The 17973-nt window shown below is 36.3% G+C and overlaps 1 protein-coding gene across 1 annotated transcript in view; it reads right to left on the bottom strand.

Annotated features, from left to right (window-relative positions):
• Window positions 1–17973, bottom strand: part of astn1 (astrotactin 1) — a 282848-nt gene that overhangs the window by 197987 nt on the left and 66888 nt on the right. Inside the window, exons 3-4 of the mRNA XM_067364076.1 lie at window positions 15102–15289; window positions 56–449 (exon numbers count right to left, since the gene is read on the bottom strand). Of these exons, the coding sequence (XP_067220177.1) occupies window positions 56–449; window positions 15102–15289 (582 nt within the window). The remainder of the gene's footprint in view (window positions 1–55; window positions 450–15101; window positions 15290–17973) is intronic.

Raw genomic sequence — 17973 nt, 5'->3', positions numbered from 1 at the left:
AATTTAACAAAGATCTTTATATTCATGCAGTGTGGTGTGCGGTGGGCTCACACACCTGGAGTGAGGTCCATGCCAGCTTTGTCATTGCACCCTTGAAGTGAGTCAAGTGTACGAGTCACCTGACTGGTGAAGTCCTCTCCGCCATTCATGCACTCCCGCTGCAGGTGATGTCGTAGGTCTGTGATGTCATACTCATACCCGTCCAAGATCGGAGTCTCACGGATGCTGAGGGTGCCGCTCGAGTTGTGGCCCTGCCCGCGAGAATTTCTCAAACTTTCCCGGGCCTGTCCTCCCATCAGCACCGAAGGGATGTAATGAATCTCATTGGCTGCTTCAGCACTAGCGCTCTTTTGAGGCTGAGGTACCCGACGACGTTTGCACCAGCGTCTACGAGTGTACAGGATCAACACCAAACACAGGATGGACAACAGAAGAGCGATCATACCACCCTACAGAGACAAAGAAAATGGGAGGGAGGATAGAAAATGGAAAAGAGAAAATGTATATAAAGAGTAGAATGCACTGCAATTCTTAGCATAATATGTTAAAATGTATTTCATAATGGAAACCAGAGGATTTTTTTGAAGAAGAACATTTCCCAAATTACTCCATTTTACTCCACATTCCTCCAAAAATGATATACCAGCATTTATAATGTTCACTAATCTGATTCAGGTCAGCTGAATGATGGCTCACACATCTGAGACATGATATTCTAAATCTGAAATTCAAACTAAAGGCCCAAATTATGAATTGCAGCACTTAGTGGCGCAGTGGTATTATAAGTAACATATTATAAGTAACATATTATACAAAACAAAGCAGCATTATATTCAGGTATACACTTAAACTTAACTGAAAGTAAAAACAACTCAACTGAACTAACCCACAACAAACTGAATTAAAGAATGATGAAATTTCACCCATTCCACATGTAAAAATCCCAAAATATTCTCATGCAGATGTCAGGAATTAGTTGGACCATGCTGAGTAAAAGCATTTCAAGTTTGTTTTGCTTTACCACACATAAAAAGCTCTTCTTATTCATATAGGTCACGTATGCTGAACGAAAATGTGTGTGTGCTTCAGAAAGAACTGAAACTGCAATAAATTGTTATTGATCACAAATTCTCAGCCGTTTCAAAGGAATTACATCACTTTTCTGGTAGTTCATGATATGTACATGGCCAATTACTGAAGAAGAAAAAAATAAGAGGTCTAGAAAAAAAAACTTATTTTTTATTAGTTTGCAGGTATAATATGCCATTTTTGCACCAAGGACCCTAGTAAAACAGCAATGTATTTAAACTACATGTATTTAATATAGTTCAGTATAGTTCAAATCTATTACCATATTTACTGACATATCGCCTGAGACTTGCTGATATAAAAAATATAATTAAACTTTATTTTGAGTACTACTTGTGCACAATGCACATTTCTTAATATTAAGCCTAAAATGTGTTTTATGTCCCTATTGATAATGATTCTATTATCTTTGAATAAAGTCTTTAAATGCAAGATATTTAAAGTTTACCTAAAGTATGCTTGCAATATTTCCACTTTAGCACAATCAAATTAAGTATATCTTTAGTTGGACCTCAGCATTACTGTAGCTCAGTGGTTAGAGCATGGCACTAGCAATGCCAAGGTCATGGGTTCGATCCCAGGGATTGCACATACTCAGATACAAATGTATAGTATAATGCAATGTAAGTCGCTTTGGATAAAAGCGTCTGCCAAATGCATAAATGTAAATGTAAATGTACTTCTGCACAATTAAAGTACAAAATTAATTTTAGACTTTGAGTATACCAGTTTAGTATACCAAAAGTACAAATGCAAGGTATTTTTATTAAGTACATAATATGTACATGTATTTGTAGTATACTAAGCATGAAAAATACATTTTAGTATATGTATTCTTTTACTAGGGGATAGTGTGGTATTTTAAAAGCAAGTATCAATCATTATGATTTTAAAGAAGTATATGTAAGTGAATTTGTGTAGCTACAGCTGAAGAAAAACATGGAGCACTAATAGTTCTGTGCATTTTACAAAATGACAATGATTATAACTACTTAAAGTTGGAAAAAATACACAATTCCCTTTTAGTCAGTGTGATTATAATCTACACATGCAGCTAAAGACTGCTGGATAAAAACCATACCAAGACTGCGGCCACATACAGCACCAGATCCAACAGATAATTAGTTTTGTGTAATTCAATTTCCTTTGGGTCCATCACTTTGAATTAGCCAAACAAGCAAAATCCAACTTCACTGCAGAGAAAATTATGGAAGGCTGCATGTTACAGACGATTTAAAATTAGACCAGATGGGATATCTCTTTATGAAGGGCAAACTGTAAAGACCAAACGAAACATCACAGTCTAACAGCATGAGGAGACCTAATTGAATTAGCCAAAGGATACAAGTGATGCTATTATGGGTCTGTCACATTCTTTACTAACTTCAAGCAGATGTCCTGTACGCTCCCAAAACTGGTAATATTTTGCAGCAATTAATTCTGTCATTTTTCTGCAACCAATTTTTTATTAGTAACGTACCAACTGAGATATTGTTTATTACTTCAAATTAATACAGAAAGCAATTTAAACCATAACATATAATATGCCATTTGGTTTACAGCTGTGAGGCAACAAGGCATTTAGCCAATCCTTAAAATTATTACAAAGATATGGACAATTTTTTCCAATATTAGCAACTATTTAAAACACTGAAGCCACCTAAAACAACTGTTAAGCAGAATCTGTATTTAAATATCTATATAAGAGTATATACTGATATATATATATATATATATATACATACACACACACACACACACACACATATACATATACATATATATATATATACACACACACACCGATCAGGCATAACATTATGACCACTTTCCTAATATTGTGTTGGTCCCCCTTTTGCTGCCAAAACAGCCCTGACCCAGAGTCATGGACTCCACTAGACCCTTGAAGGTGTGTTGTGGTATCTTGCTTGTTCAGCACATCTCACAGCTACCCGGCCATCCATGGGATGTAAAAGAAAACGTGATTCATCAAACCAGGCCACCTTCTTCCATTGCTCCGTGGTCCAGTTCTGATGCTCATGTGTCCACAATCGGCTCCATACGCAACAAACTGTGATGCACTGTGTATTCTGACACCTTTCTATCAGAACCAGCATTAACTTCTTGAGCAATTTGAGCTACAGTAGCTCATCTGTTGGATTGGACCACATGGGCCAGCTTTTGCTCTCCATGTGCATCAATAAGCTTTGGCCGCCCATGACCCTGTCGTCGGTTCACCGCTGTTTCTTCCTTGAACCACTTTTGATAGATACTGACCACTGCAGACCGGGAACACCCCACAAGAGCTGCAGTTTTGGAGACGCTCTGACCCAGTCATCTAGCCATCACAAATTGGCCCTTGTCAAACTCGCTCAAATTCTTACGCTATGCCATTTTTCCTGCTTCTAACACATCAAGTTTGAGGACAAAATGTTCACTTGCTGCTTAATATATCCCACCCACTAACAGGTGCCGTGATGAAGAGATAATCAGTGTTATTCACTTCACCTGTCAGTGCTCATAATGCTATGCCTAATTGGTGTGTGTGTATATATATTTACCTAAATTAAATATGATTAGAATTTTGCAGAACAATGTCAACACAAGGCAAAATTTCTTCAAGTTTACTGAAGAACACAACTGTGCAGATGATGATGGTTGTGCATTTCTTCATGATAAATCACCTCCTGCAAAATCAATGCAAAATGTGCATCACGATCTTTTTTGTTTAAGATTCTCATTGACTTTCATCCCTCTGAAAATATGAGGAAGATAAATAATTGTGATTTCTCAAGACAAAAGTTTCGTCTTTCTTGTTTGTTTCTGCATGAGCGTGTGGCGTGAGACCGAGGGACTGGGCCAATATTAATGAGTGGCTCATTGTAGGACAGTATTCCAGATGGACCTTTATCTGATCTAGGTGGCGTTTGCAGAATAAATGAGAAAGGCAAGAGGAAATGCCCTTCCCGTTCAAGGGTGCATGTGGGCATAAAACAAGGTATTATCAAGCACTTAAACTCTAAGTGTGTGTAGCGAAGGAGAACCCACAGGGAGAAAAAAAGGATTTACTGAACTGGTCATGACTCCCCTGTTTTATTGACTTATTTATTACACTTCCTCCATTAAATGCTATTTGGTACCAATTTCCTCTATCTTTGACATCCGAGTATGAACCGTATTCAGAGAAAAAAGGAAAATGTACATGTGTATAGCATTTATTTTACTATCACTTTCAATTTATTATCAGTTTTCAATTTAATTTTAAGTTTTAGTAATTTTGTCATTTTTTTATTATTAAGTTGTAGTTTTTAGTTTCAGTTATTTTAGTACCTCAACTTAAACATCTTATTTCAGTTATAGTTGTCAAGAGTCAACAGTTATGTTAAGTTTAAGTTATAATATATATATATATATATATATATATATATATATATATATATATATATATATATATATATATATATATATAAATAATATAAATAAACACACACAAGATTACAATGACCTCTTTCTTCTGTGATACACTGCACCATGTGCTTAAGAAGTGCACTCATGGAAGGCAGTGCATTTAAGAGAATGCATATGTATTACTCAATATTCATAGACTTTTCATCTTAATGTCCATGTAAACTGCATTATAAATACGCACCTCTCAGCAAAGTGCTTCGAACTGCAGTGTAACCTGAAATAGCTATTCCAGGAGCGTCATCATGGTGACTACCTCATAGATTCATCTTTCACCGCTTTTAACATTGCTTGCCCCTCTTTGCAGTATTCTTAGCCATTGGTTACATTCATGCCTCCCTGGGCCCTTGGGAAAGAGTTTAACGCAAAGATATATCACTTTCCTCTTATGGCTGCAAACAGGGCAGAAACTCAAATCTCCAGCAGGTCTGCTTTATAAATGGAGTAGAGCTTTCAGGATGTTTACACTTGCATGCTGGTCTTGCTTTGCAGGTGCCTACAGAGATGCATAGTTTAGATGGGACTGGGGAAAAAGAACAACATGTAATGCTTGAAATGATTTCGGAAAGGTCAGCGTTTTGGGACTTAGTGCAGCTGTTGAGTTCAGGAAGCAACTTCCTCCTTTAAAATACCCACTATCAATTCTGTCGAGGTAAATAAATCAGCGTCACACATCCCCCCACCCCTCTCCAGGATGGAGGAAAGAAGCACACCTTCAAGCTCACAGAGTGTTTGTCAAGTAACTATTTTATTGGCTGTTAGCCAATGCGAAAAGAATTGATTTCTGCTTTATTGCTTTAGCTCCCTTTCATATCCAATTCCGTATCCACCTTAATGCCACCCCGCCAGTTTCCTCTGAAACACTATCTTCTAATATTCCCAGAAGAGTGGGAAGTTCTACATACATTCTTCAGCTGGGGGGAAAAGCACTGTTTACCAAGAGCTACATCAGCACAAGGTGTGATGTTCCATTTTATGGGCGACAGGGAGAAAGAAAAAACAAAGTAAGACTTTAATCACGTCGTAAATTCTGGATTTATTAGCTCAGACCAACATAAAAGATTGTCTGAGACATTAATCCAAGGGCCAGATTATTGCTGCAGCAACAAGGAAAGAAAACCACAAGAATTGATCTCAATTCAAGAGGTCACTAAGTACGTTTCTTTTGAAAACCAAATGTGAAAGTTTTATATAAAGTTCTTAATCAAAGGCGAAGTTACTATTATAATATTTAAAGAGACAAAATCATTATGTAAGATTTCTTAAAGAAATAAGTTACAGGATGCTGAGAATGTTTGTATAAAAAATGTATATACTTTTTAACCACAAAAGCTCGTCTTGCACTGCTCTGCGATGTGCCACGCATTACGTTGAAAGGTCACGTTTGACGTAGGCAGAAGTACCGCGATAGGGCAAAAAACGTCATCTATTTTTGGCCCGATTTTAATGCAAGTGCACTTAGGGTGTGTCCAAATCCACTTTTGCTAGTTTAACAATGGGAAAAATGGTGGGCGCGCCAGGAGCATGGTCTAAAAGGGGTGTCGCTAGTCTCTTAATGAGTAATGGGTGTGTTTTGGCCATGACGTGCAATAAACCAATCAGAGTCTCATCTCCCATTCCCTTTAAAAGCCAGTTACGCTCGCCCCATGGCGGATTCACTATTTACATGGCGGAATTTGCAAGTGGAAAAACTGAACGCTTCTCTAGAGAAGAAACAGACCATCTATGAGATTCCACCATAGCATTTTTATCTTTATGAACACAATATTAATCTTTTATATTTTAATCAATTTAGTTTTGATATTTAGCATGTTTGTGTGCTGCTGCGCATCCCTGTGTGTGTAATAAGCAGAGTGCACCTGGTTGTGCACCCGCCTATAGGCGCATATTACTAACGCACTCTTTAAATTACAAAAAAAAAATAAAATACTGCACCATTGACTTTAGACCAGGTTTCAGTCGGTCAATGGCGCAGTCTATTTCATTTGCCTCAAAATAGCAACATGCCAACAATGTGCCTGAACACACCTCGTTTTCATAGGCACACAAATGGCCGCAAATGCATTTGCTATTTAAACAACGTGCCGCTGGATTTGAAAATAATAACTGCGTCGGTCTGAAACTAGCAAAAAACACTTGCGTCGCACCTGGCGCCGCATTGCGCAGGTGTATGACAGGGCCCATTGTGTCCAAAATATAACACAATATTAACTATTTATTGAACGGAATAAAAACAGCACTCGTGTTTACTGCACTCGATATACTGCAGAACAAGTATTCTACACAATCAAATATTAGTGTCACTGTCACCTGATGGTGCATCTGGTGAAGAAGCCGTAAGCAATCAAAACATTAATTTTGAAGACTTTGAAAATTATAGCTTTGAGAATATGGTTCAGATCACAAATGTGCCAAACGCTGAATGTACTGGTTAAATGACAGCTCTGACGATGACAGTGATGATGGTAAAAAAATAAAAAATAAATAAATAAACATCTGCTCAAACTGAATCCTTCCAAATTCCAAAAGGTAATGGAATATGCTTTATTTTATTTCTTTATACCATTGCAGCAGTTAGAGAATGCTTGGTGAAACATTTATGCATTAAAGGGATAAATGGACAGATAATAAACAAAATATACACCAAACTATTTAAAAAAAAAAAAAAATTATATATATATATATATATATATATATATATATATATATATATATATATATAATATATATTACCAGTTAATTCCTCTAACAATAGAATTCCACATATACACCACAACAAATGCATTGTCTATTTAGAGAGATTAATAACACAATATACTCCATAAATTGTTCCTCAATGTTGTGTTTTTTTATTCATTGTTCATAAAATTAAAAAAGAAACATCTACTATTGTGCTAAATCCAGGACACAATACCATCTGTTTCTGTTGCCAATTTGAGGATGGCTGTCAGGTGATATAGATGCAATGAGCACTGTGTTACACGAGATGCCTGTCTTTCCACCCAGCGTGTGCAAATCACTGCAAGGGCACGGCGCAGCTGAGCCAGCCATCCGCAGAGAGATAAACCACTGGGGAACAAGCTTCAGGCTGGCAAATGGGAGAAACTGGGGTCAGGAGCAGCCTATGGATGTTCAGGCTTGCTGAGTAGAGCAAATTGCAGCTTGTAAAACGGCCATCTGAATAGAGGGGGAGGTGTGCCTCAAAAAAAGCTCCCTGTTGAGAATGCAGCCACCTCTGAGAACATATTAGTACAAAACGAGTGTGGAACAAGGTGGAAAAATAGCTCGCTAAATATCAAAGGTGCCACGAGTGGCACTGGAATGCGTTTTTTGATTATAGGTGGGATTTGGTGACTTGGTCATTTGTAGAACATTTGACTCAATTGCTCATCTATTACAGAAGGCCAATAACAGTGGCAGAGAAGAGGGTGGTCACTCTTTGACAGCATGGGTAAGCAAGCCACTGCTGATTTCAATAGGTTGCACATTACCCCCTTAAGAGAAGAAAAATAAGCTGAGATTGAAAAAACACATTCAATTTACAACATTGCCTTTGTGATAGCAGCTGGAGATTCGAGCCGAAGAATAGATTGTTAAAAAAAAAGAAGAAAAAGCCTCATCAAAGTCAAAATGACAGCACAGCTGGGCTTTCATCAAGGCACATTTGACGAGTGCTTATCCATCCACAAACCCTAAACTATCATGGTGAGACTGCGAGGCTGGCGCTGAACGACCACCGCGCACCACTGAGCTGAGCAAAAGCCCCAGCTGGCCCGAGGACCGCCACGTATGGGCCACAATAGACATGAACTGGTGACAGGTGTCTACACTGGCGGCTCGCTTTCTTTGGGACTGGCATCGCTGCAAAGCACTCAAGGAAGTGACATGATTTTAGGGGGTACTAGGTTTAGGAGCTTGCCCTCCGGCCGAGACGAGTCAGAGCCAGAAGGGGATGCGGCGTAGGTACCATCTGTCACATAGTCTGCCCGTCACACTACCAATGAAAAACTCCCACTTTGTATAACACAGTTCTGAGTTAAAGAGTGGCAAAATGAAAAGAATAAAATGGTAAAATCAAAATAGGTGGGATGTGCAAAAAGTTTAGTTGTTTTTTGTTTTTCGTTTGCATCCTTGGCAAATTTGAATACGTTCATATTGGTTTGCTTTTCGAGAGCAAGTTGAGGACTCAAGGTCATCCGATAATTTCACATTCAACATGCATCAAGCCATGTAAAGCAAAGCAGCTATGGCCTGTTTTGCTCAGTTTTTAAAATAGAAGTGATCAATCACTTTTCTGCCTTTGAAATATATATATAAATATATATATATATATATATATATATATATATATATATATATATATATATATATATGTGCTTAACAAACGTATTAGAACACCACCCAATGTAAGGTTTGTGCCACAGCTGCCCTAAACTAACAGTATTGGTGATTACCAAAATAAATTTTTGTGTAAATTTTTTTATGTTTCTGTAATGGTTAATTCACAACAATGTGTGTGAGCTCCTTAGTCACAGTTAGTCACATGTTTCTAATGCTAAAATATAATTATTGTTGGGATTTAATGGATTCAAAGATAGATCACACAAAAGTCTTTGCGAACAACTAAAAACTAATTTAATAACAACAGAGACTGTGAAAAAGTACATAAAAACAATGCCAGCAAGAATGCAAGCTGTCAAGGCAATACAAAATAAATAAATAAATATATATATATATATATATATATATATATATATATATATATATATATATATATATATATATATATATATAATTTATTTATTTATTAAAAATAATATATATATATATATATATATATATATATTTATAAATAATTTATTTATTTATAAAAAAAAAAAATTATATATATATATATATATATATATATTTTTTTTTTTTTTTTTTTTTTTTTTTTTTTTGGTTATTATGTGTGAATAAAAACTATTTAGTTGTTTCAGTTTGTTATTTGCCGAATATTTTTTATTTATTTTTTTTAGTTTTAAACAAGTTTTTGACAGATTCCTAAAATACAAAATATTTGTGTTTTCTCTTTATTATGACAGGTGGTCTAAAACATTTGTTAAAGGGGTCATAAATTGAGAAATAAACTTTTCCTTGAGCTTTTGATTAGAGACCTGCACGGGACACATTTTTCAGTCCCGCTACCAACCGACTCCTGCAAAAACATATGTTATATTGTCCTGCTCCCGCACGCAAAATCCCACAGAAAAGTAGCTTATATAGATTTTTGTCCGTACATCCATGAAATGTTAAGTTATGTGTCGCCACAACATCCCAGCATAAACGCGATAAAATATTTGTTATTAAAGCATCAACATTTACAAACCACAGTTAGTTTAACCGAAAAGCAAGCTGCTTCGTGCATGGTTTGGTATGGCAGAATGCGCGCAAAGAGCGCTACCTTTATGACTAAAAAGCTGACATCTACGTTCATCGTGATCTCACAAAGCTCTGTTATAACACAATGAATATATGAACAATGAATCTTTCATAATGTTCACACTTCGTGTGTTATAATAATAGGATTTGTGAGTGCACAAATCTCTGGATTCTAACATAAACACCTGATTTCTGTTGCGTCTCAGAAATCAACAGATATGTCTGTGATTGGCTACATTGCTCAACACTGCAAACACAAGTTATAAACAGAATCTCGCATATGCTTGTGACTGTAAATCGTTTTTATTTTATATTAGTTGTTCTTGTTGCTTTATTGCAATATATGAATGACAATTTATTAGTTTTTAGATAGTTTATGTTTAGATATTTCTATTTTGCGGGAGTCCCACAAATCATTTGATTCTCCCGCAACCCGCACACTGTTGCGTTGGGTCCCGTGGGAGGTCTTTACTTTTGATATATAAGAGGTCATCATACCATAAGAATATCCTGTAAGTTTCAGAACTGAAAACTTCCTTGTTAGTCCAATGAAAGCTTTTTTTTGACAACAGGCACAGTAAATGACTCATCCTGGAATGTGCCTAGGTCAAACGCAGCCTCCTCAGAAGAAATCAACGCCTACTTCATCATTGCAACGTTAACCCCACCCACTGGTGTGTTAGTGAGATGACGAGGAGAGAAGAACGATACGGCACTAAAAATAACATTGCCTTTCAAAGGATCCTAATGCTAGGAATAGGTTTTTTATTTTCAACAATGTGTATGTCTCAGTTGAGCATTATTTATTTGTATTCGGTACATGGTAAATCAGTCGCATTTCGCTGCAGCCTTTGCAAACAGAATTTTACATTATGGACTCGACAGTAATGCAACAACATGTAAGTAACTGTGTTAATTCTAATGCCTGATTCATGTACAGTCAAGATGTTATTTGTCTATGTGTCAGTAAAATCAAATCAGTGACTAAACGGTCAACTTCATGTTGTTTCTCTTAGCAGGATGATAATAATATGTTATTTAAAAGGTGATTAAATTATACATAGAAAGCGATCAAAGATCGATATACACATATACACACCAATAATTAAAAGTATATTCATTTTCATGGTGACTCAAAAAAATCAGATGAGAAAAAAATGATCAACTCAATCATCAGAAGCAACAAACATAAAATCATAACTGAAAAACCAATTGCTCTAGCAAAAACCTTTATAAGCTCCTACATAATTTCACCCTACAAAACCTTAATGGCAGTGGTGTCTCAATCAAGCAGTGATCGCACAATAAATCTTGTTTGTACATCTGCAGTCTGAATAATTAAGTAATTAATGACCGGGACCCAATCTTTTAGATGTTTACAAGGGCATCAAACACACAATCTATTTGTGCTTAAATGCTGTGCTGTCCTTCATGAAGCAAGCATAATGCTCTGAGAAGAGAAAATTGTTTGGATCCCGTTGCTCACCTCAATGAGGTTGAATCATCTGCTGACTTCCTGCATGTTGCCCTTAGAATACTAATAACTATCTTTGTGGGGATATCAATGTCAGAGGCTGTGTTTGAGATAGGAGGCATGCAATATTCTTCAGCTTCTGAGGGATCATGCAGGGTTCGCTCAATAGAGGAGGTTTCCCGGAGCTTGGAGGAATCATATTCCAACAGGGATCTTTCAGTAATCAGTGGCTTTGCACAGAGAATCAACTAACCATCCAAAACAACTGCCATACTGCTCTAATGTGCATTTACAAGATTTGAAATTCAAGCTGCAAAGAAAATCCAGCAAAGCCTGGAGCCCCCATATGTCCCTTTTGCTTTATATGGAAATAATGAGCCATTTGTGCATTTCCTGTAAAAATATTTACATACCAAACACTTGAATATCACAACAGCTCATTCATCCAACCCATGTTCAGAACTCTCCGTTCATCTGAGCTGAACCGCTAGTCACCCCTAACTTTGCCCCCATACAAATCCCACTGCTGTACAGCATGACAATTTACAAATATGGATTTTCCACTAATTATACTGAGTGTGTTTAAAAGCTTTTAAAATCCTTATGCCCTGAAGAGTCTTCGCTCCGATTGTTCTTAGGGTAACTACTTCTGGGGATGACAGTAGTATAACGATCCAAGAGAGAACTGTGAAGCCAGGAGGCGTTACCACTAATTGACTGAATCTGAACAAATGTTATCTTCCCTTCCATCTCACACACAGCTCCAGCTTTTCTTATCTAAGTAATGTTTTTGTTTTTTTCTCCCGACTCCTGCAGGACTTCAAGGAAAGATCTGAAGATAATAAATACATTTTAAAAAAGACTTTTTCAAAGTTGTAAATAAAACTTTTTTTGGACTATTTGGACTTAAAGGGTTAGTTCATGATTTACTCATCCTCAAGTCTTCCTAGGTGTGTATGACTATCTTGACTATTTTATGACGAACACCATCTGAGATATATTTAAAAATATCCTTGCTCCTCCAAGCTTTATAATTTTTGTGAATGGAGGGCCAAATTTTGAAGCCAAAAAAAAATGCATCCATCCATCCGTAATAAAAGTAACCCATATGCTCCAGTGGGTTAATAAAGGCCTTTTGAAGTGAAGCGATGGGTTTTTGTAAGAAAAATATCCATATTTAAAAATGTATTAACTATAATAACTAGCTTCTGACAGATGGCTGTACGCATCGATTTGTGGCTCTGACCCATTGCAGGCAAGGCCCCTCCCCTCCGTGCACACCGCGTCTCCATGAGAACGAGTGTTTGACGTTGAAAGCAAGTTCGCGAAAGGTTGGTATCTCGTGAACACCTTTACACAATCACACATTAAAAAGTGGTATAAAATATTTTTAATTCTGTCAGTGTGTTAATGTCGACCCAAGAAGCGATTGCTACTTCAGAAAGTTAACTAGTCGCAAGTTTGAGGTAAAAATCACTTGGGTTGTCGATGTCAAAACACTATCTAAGCTGTGATTCAAATATTAAATAATGTTATGTCATTTGTATACTCTTACACTGAATGTTTGCTGTTTCAATCCAGATGAGTAGGCTATTGTATAGGGTAAATTTAGTATAGGGTGTAAATTCTCCCTTTCTCACCCATGCACACTCACTCACGCACACACCCACGGCACACCCACACACTAAAAACACACACACTTTTTTTTATTTGTTATTCGTTCTTTTCTCAGATTGAGCTCCCTGACAATCTGACAGAAATGTCTTGTTGTGGCTCAAAAATGGGTTGAATACATGCGGTTCATGTATGTCTTCTTTAGTCTGTTGGCTCTTTAGGTTTTTTACTGGCACACATCACATACACATTTTGCACTTACTGCGGAGTGTTGAGACTGTTTATATATTTGTGCCTATATGTACATTTTATGTACTGGTTTTATTTTTGAATGAATATTTTCTAAAATGGTATGATGTTTTTGTTGAGTTTTTATTACACAATACTTTTTCTGACCTTTTTGAATCTTGCCCCTGACAAATAACCCAAATTACAAAAAAAAAAAAAAAAAAGACTAAAACTAACACTAAAACTAATAAAAACTAAACTAAAACTAAGCATTTTCAAAAAATAAAAATTAAACTAAACTAGTAAACCCACTTTAAAAACTAATTAAAACTAAACTGAATTTGAAAACAAAAAGTCAAAACGAAATAAAAATAAAAACTAATGAAAAATGCAAGACTATAATAACCTTGGTTGCAAGACAAAATGATGAATGCCTAAGCACAGAGGATAGAGCAAAACAAAATACTGGTCAATAATTAGAAAGAGAGAGAAATGTCAGTGGATTTTGATATAAGAGAAGATGAGCTTGAGTTTGTTGCACAGCCCTATTTGTTTAAATAGCGAGAGGCGTCTAAGCTTACGCTACTCCTACATCCTGCGCCATACATCGCATCAGGGGTTACTTCGACTTGCGCAGTATGCATACGGTCGTCCACCTGATGCTAGTTATTTGAATTTATGAAGTTTTAAATATTTTTCTTACAAAACTGCATCGCTTCACTTTAAAATACCTTTATTAACCCACTGGAGTCGTATAGATTATTTTCATTATGGATGCATTCATTTGATTTTTGCTTTAAAATGGGCCCCCCCCCCCCCCCCCCATTCACAACCATTATAAAGCTTGGAATCATTTTCATTTTTGGGTGAACTTTCCCTTTAAGATTATTCTAGTCACGTTTTACAAGAAAATACTATTTCAGACTCTCTACTTTATTTTGTGTTTAATTTAATGCATTACTTGCCAATTCTTTGTGTAATGTATAAGCAATTTCTGAGTGAAAATTGTTTCTACACCAAATTGTTTTCACTGTATAAAAATGTATATTAATGTATATGCCATTTGCAATTTTATGGGTTTCTAACTAAATGCAATTTATGTCTTATGAGTTGACTGATGAGCCTTTTCAGATCATTTTTATGTATAGACTTCTGTTTTTTACTTTTGCCCCAGACTTAGAATTTTGATGTTATAATATGATAATCTAACCCAAAAATTATATATTCATTGCGTTAAAATGATTTGTGCAATTTATTACACAAATTACATTATTATAGCCTACTCAAATTCAATCATTTCCATCAAGACTAACAATTAGTGTATTATCAGTACAAAGTCCATAGTGAATCACAAACAAAAGTTATTGTACTCAATTATCATGGAGACAACAGTGTCAGTGAAGAGAATTTGTGTGATGAAATGTGAAATGTGATGTGTGAAGAAAAAAACTGTACAAAATGCTTTTATTGAGTTAAACTGTAATTTCCTGAAATTATGCAGAAGTGTCAATATACTATTTAACTGTCTGTATTAAGAATACATAAAATCCTAGCTATGAAATAAGCCTTAGGACGACAACAGAGTCAGACATTCTATTCCAAATCATTTAAAAAGTCAAAAACAAATGTGATAGTGTGATTTTTTTTTTTTTCCCCACAAGGTTGAAAGTGCCCATAGTTGAAGAAACACCTTTACTCTGATCTGCATTTCTAAAGTTTTTTGGAATGAATTTTGTTCAAATATATCAATAATTTATATATTTCTAAAGGGAATTTGTCCAAGAATTACATCAAGTACTCGGTCGCATACCATGACAGAGATGTGCAGGATGCGAAGCTCCTCCTCGGCGGAGTCACTAGCGGGGTAAGCGGTGGCCGCCGGGCCAGGCAGGTTCTGACTGCCGTCCTGGTGGTGGATGTGGAAGAGCAAAGTGCCATTTTCCAACCACTGCTGCCTCCAGCGCACCAGCGGGATGTCTTCAGAGTTCCCAGAGATCTCTGCCACAAAAAACAGAAGAAAATTGAGTTCAGAAAATGTTTTGTGTTACACTGAGCAGTGTGTGATGGTTTGCAAGATGAATCACAAAAGCTCCTATCATGCAAATATACATAGTATACTGTGACTATACATTATTCATATCACTTCAGACATTTTTAGGAATATCAAAGCAATCCCTACAGCATTTGAACTTCACTTTATAAATATACGTGATCAGTTTAAACAGCCTCAAGTCTGGTTAATGGATGCAGAGACAGATGACTAGAGCATTAATAGAAAGAGTGCTACAGGACATCACATTAATAGACAATTTAGGTGGAGAAATGATAAATGGGCTTTCCTTCTACTCACAGCACAAAGCAAACTGAGCATATGTTCTTGACATTGCTTAAAGTCTGTTTGATATAAGGACAGAGGATTTCGATAAGCCTTTTAAAAAAGGGTAACGTGTCATTTGATGACAGTTTATCGGATTATTTGGGCAGGATGATACACCGGATACGTGTTTTTAATTTTTAATGGCTGTTTTAGAATTCTCTTTTTGTCTGTCTGATTATGCGTGTGTTCTTAAGCTTACTGATGTACAGCTGAAACAAATGAAAAACAAAGCTTTTGACCTGTGCTGCCTCTTATGCATTAGTAATATTTTAGAAAAAGGGGAGGCAGACATCTACTTTTAAAATGGTGCTTGCAGACTGCAAAACAGAAGAGAACCCCTGACCCACTTTGTGAGTTGTATATGCAAAAACAAAAGCCAGACTTGTGACTCTGCACTTCATCACTAGATGTCATACACACTCCCAGGGGTCCGGCGTGGTACGGCACCTTTATCAATTAAACAACATGCATGATACAACACAAACAAAGGCATATTACAGAATAAATGCCTGCTGTGTGCTTGTTTCCATGTGCATATGCAATGTGCAATTTTGCCCCAGCAGACTTTTTAGAAAATAAACTTTTTTAAAACACACTTTCTCACTAGATTATTTGTCTAGTAACAATGTGTGTTTTTTGTATGTATATATGTAAGTATGTATGTCTGTATGTATGTATGTATGTATGAAAGTCATGAACATTATATAATTTCCACAATATTGTATTAGGATGTTCAGTTGAACATGTGTGAAGGCTGCCATCCGAACCCTGGTGCGCACCAAACAAGCGGACCGAGACCCATCTTTTCAGTTTCCAAATGAACTCTGGTGCGGTTCGAATGATATATGAAGAGACATGTAAACAAACCAAAAGCAGGAAGATGAGACCCTAAAAAGGACAGAATCCTCATGCATATAGTTTTTTTCTCATCATAGTTTGCCCATTACAGGCATCAGACGCGCATCTCCAAGCAGCAGATCGTTTGTGTGTGTGACGATTTCTGCCGCTGTTTTGACAACTTTACACATTTTATAAGCTCTTCACAAGTTCCCAGCTGGCCAAAATACCTTCATATGCAGTCTACACACACACAACAAGAGCTTTTATCTCAGCACACAGCATTGTTTTGGATGTTCGGTAAGTTCCTTCTCAAAATAGGCAATACGTCATAAAAGCTGACTGATCAAGTTGTGAACCTATCCCTATGGCTGTAGGTTCAGTGTCTTTTGGTTCGGTGATAAAATTGCCAATCTGAACGGGCAAAAACAAAATCTTTACAGGCATAAAAGTCATTTGAACAAGTAGCAAAAATAACTTTAAAAGTTTTCCAAGTTCCAAAAGGTTTCCAAGACGTGCGTCCTTCATATAACAAAAAGAAAAAGCTGTAATCTTTTGAATAAAATTCAATCCTAGGACATAAATGTGTATAAAGTTGAAGAAATGTGCATAAAATTGGTCTCATTTGCACTTTTGATCTAAAATCAGTTTAATTTGACATGAAATTATAACTTTTTTTTATTTTTGCTGAATAATTTTTTTTCACCAAAATGTGCATGAATAAGTGCATGAATAATACGAAATGAAAAGCCCAATAGTTCAAATGAATGAACTGTGTTAAATTAGCTGTTAGAAATCTGACTTTGAATTCAATTATTATCCAGACAGGTCACACATTCCATAAAATAAGCTGAAGACTTTGACTTTCACACCCGGAATTATAACACATTTTTATTTTCTTGATGAGGGGCAGTCAGTTAAACCATCTCAACCTATTCAGCGCCATAACAGATTTGTTAAAACAAACAAAAAAACAGCAGATTAAACCTCTTGGAGAAAAAACACTGTAACGTCAGTGGAGGCTGGCATCACATCTGCTATGAGCTCCAACAGGAAAACACGTGTTTGTGAGGGTCACTGCTCACAGGTTAAAAATGCCCCACAAGCCATGATAAACACATTCACAAATCCCGTCCAGTCAGGGGACTTCATAGGGCAGCCGTATATATTAAAGGAATAGTTCCCCCAAAAATGAAAATGTGTTCTTTTGAGCTTTCATTTTATGGGAGAGAGCCATGTTAAACATTTCTTTTTGTGTTCAACTAAGGAAATGAAAAAAAAAAAAAAACATACAGGTTTGGAATAACAGGGAGTGATCATTATCCCTTTAAGATAGGAATAATGATCCCCAATTATCCATCCATCCTGGGCTGCCCTCTTTTGTGTTGTTTGTTCAGCTTAGTTTTGTTTTGTATGCTTTTTAGTAAGGCCACCCATGAGAATCAATTTTTAATTTTTTTGTCATGCC

This window comes from Chanodichthys erythropterus, chromosome 16, assembly GCF_024489055.1.
Source record: "Chanodichthys erythropterus isolate Z2021 chromosome 16, ASM2448905v1, whole genome shotgun sequence".
NCBI lineage: Eukaryota > Metazoa > Chordata > Actinopteri > Cypriniformes > Xenocyprididae > Chanodichthys > Chanodichthys erythropterus.
This window is presented reverse-complemented; position numbering and strand designations above follow the sequence as displayed.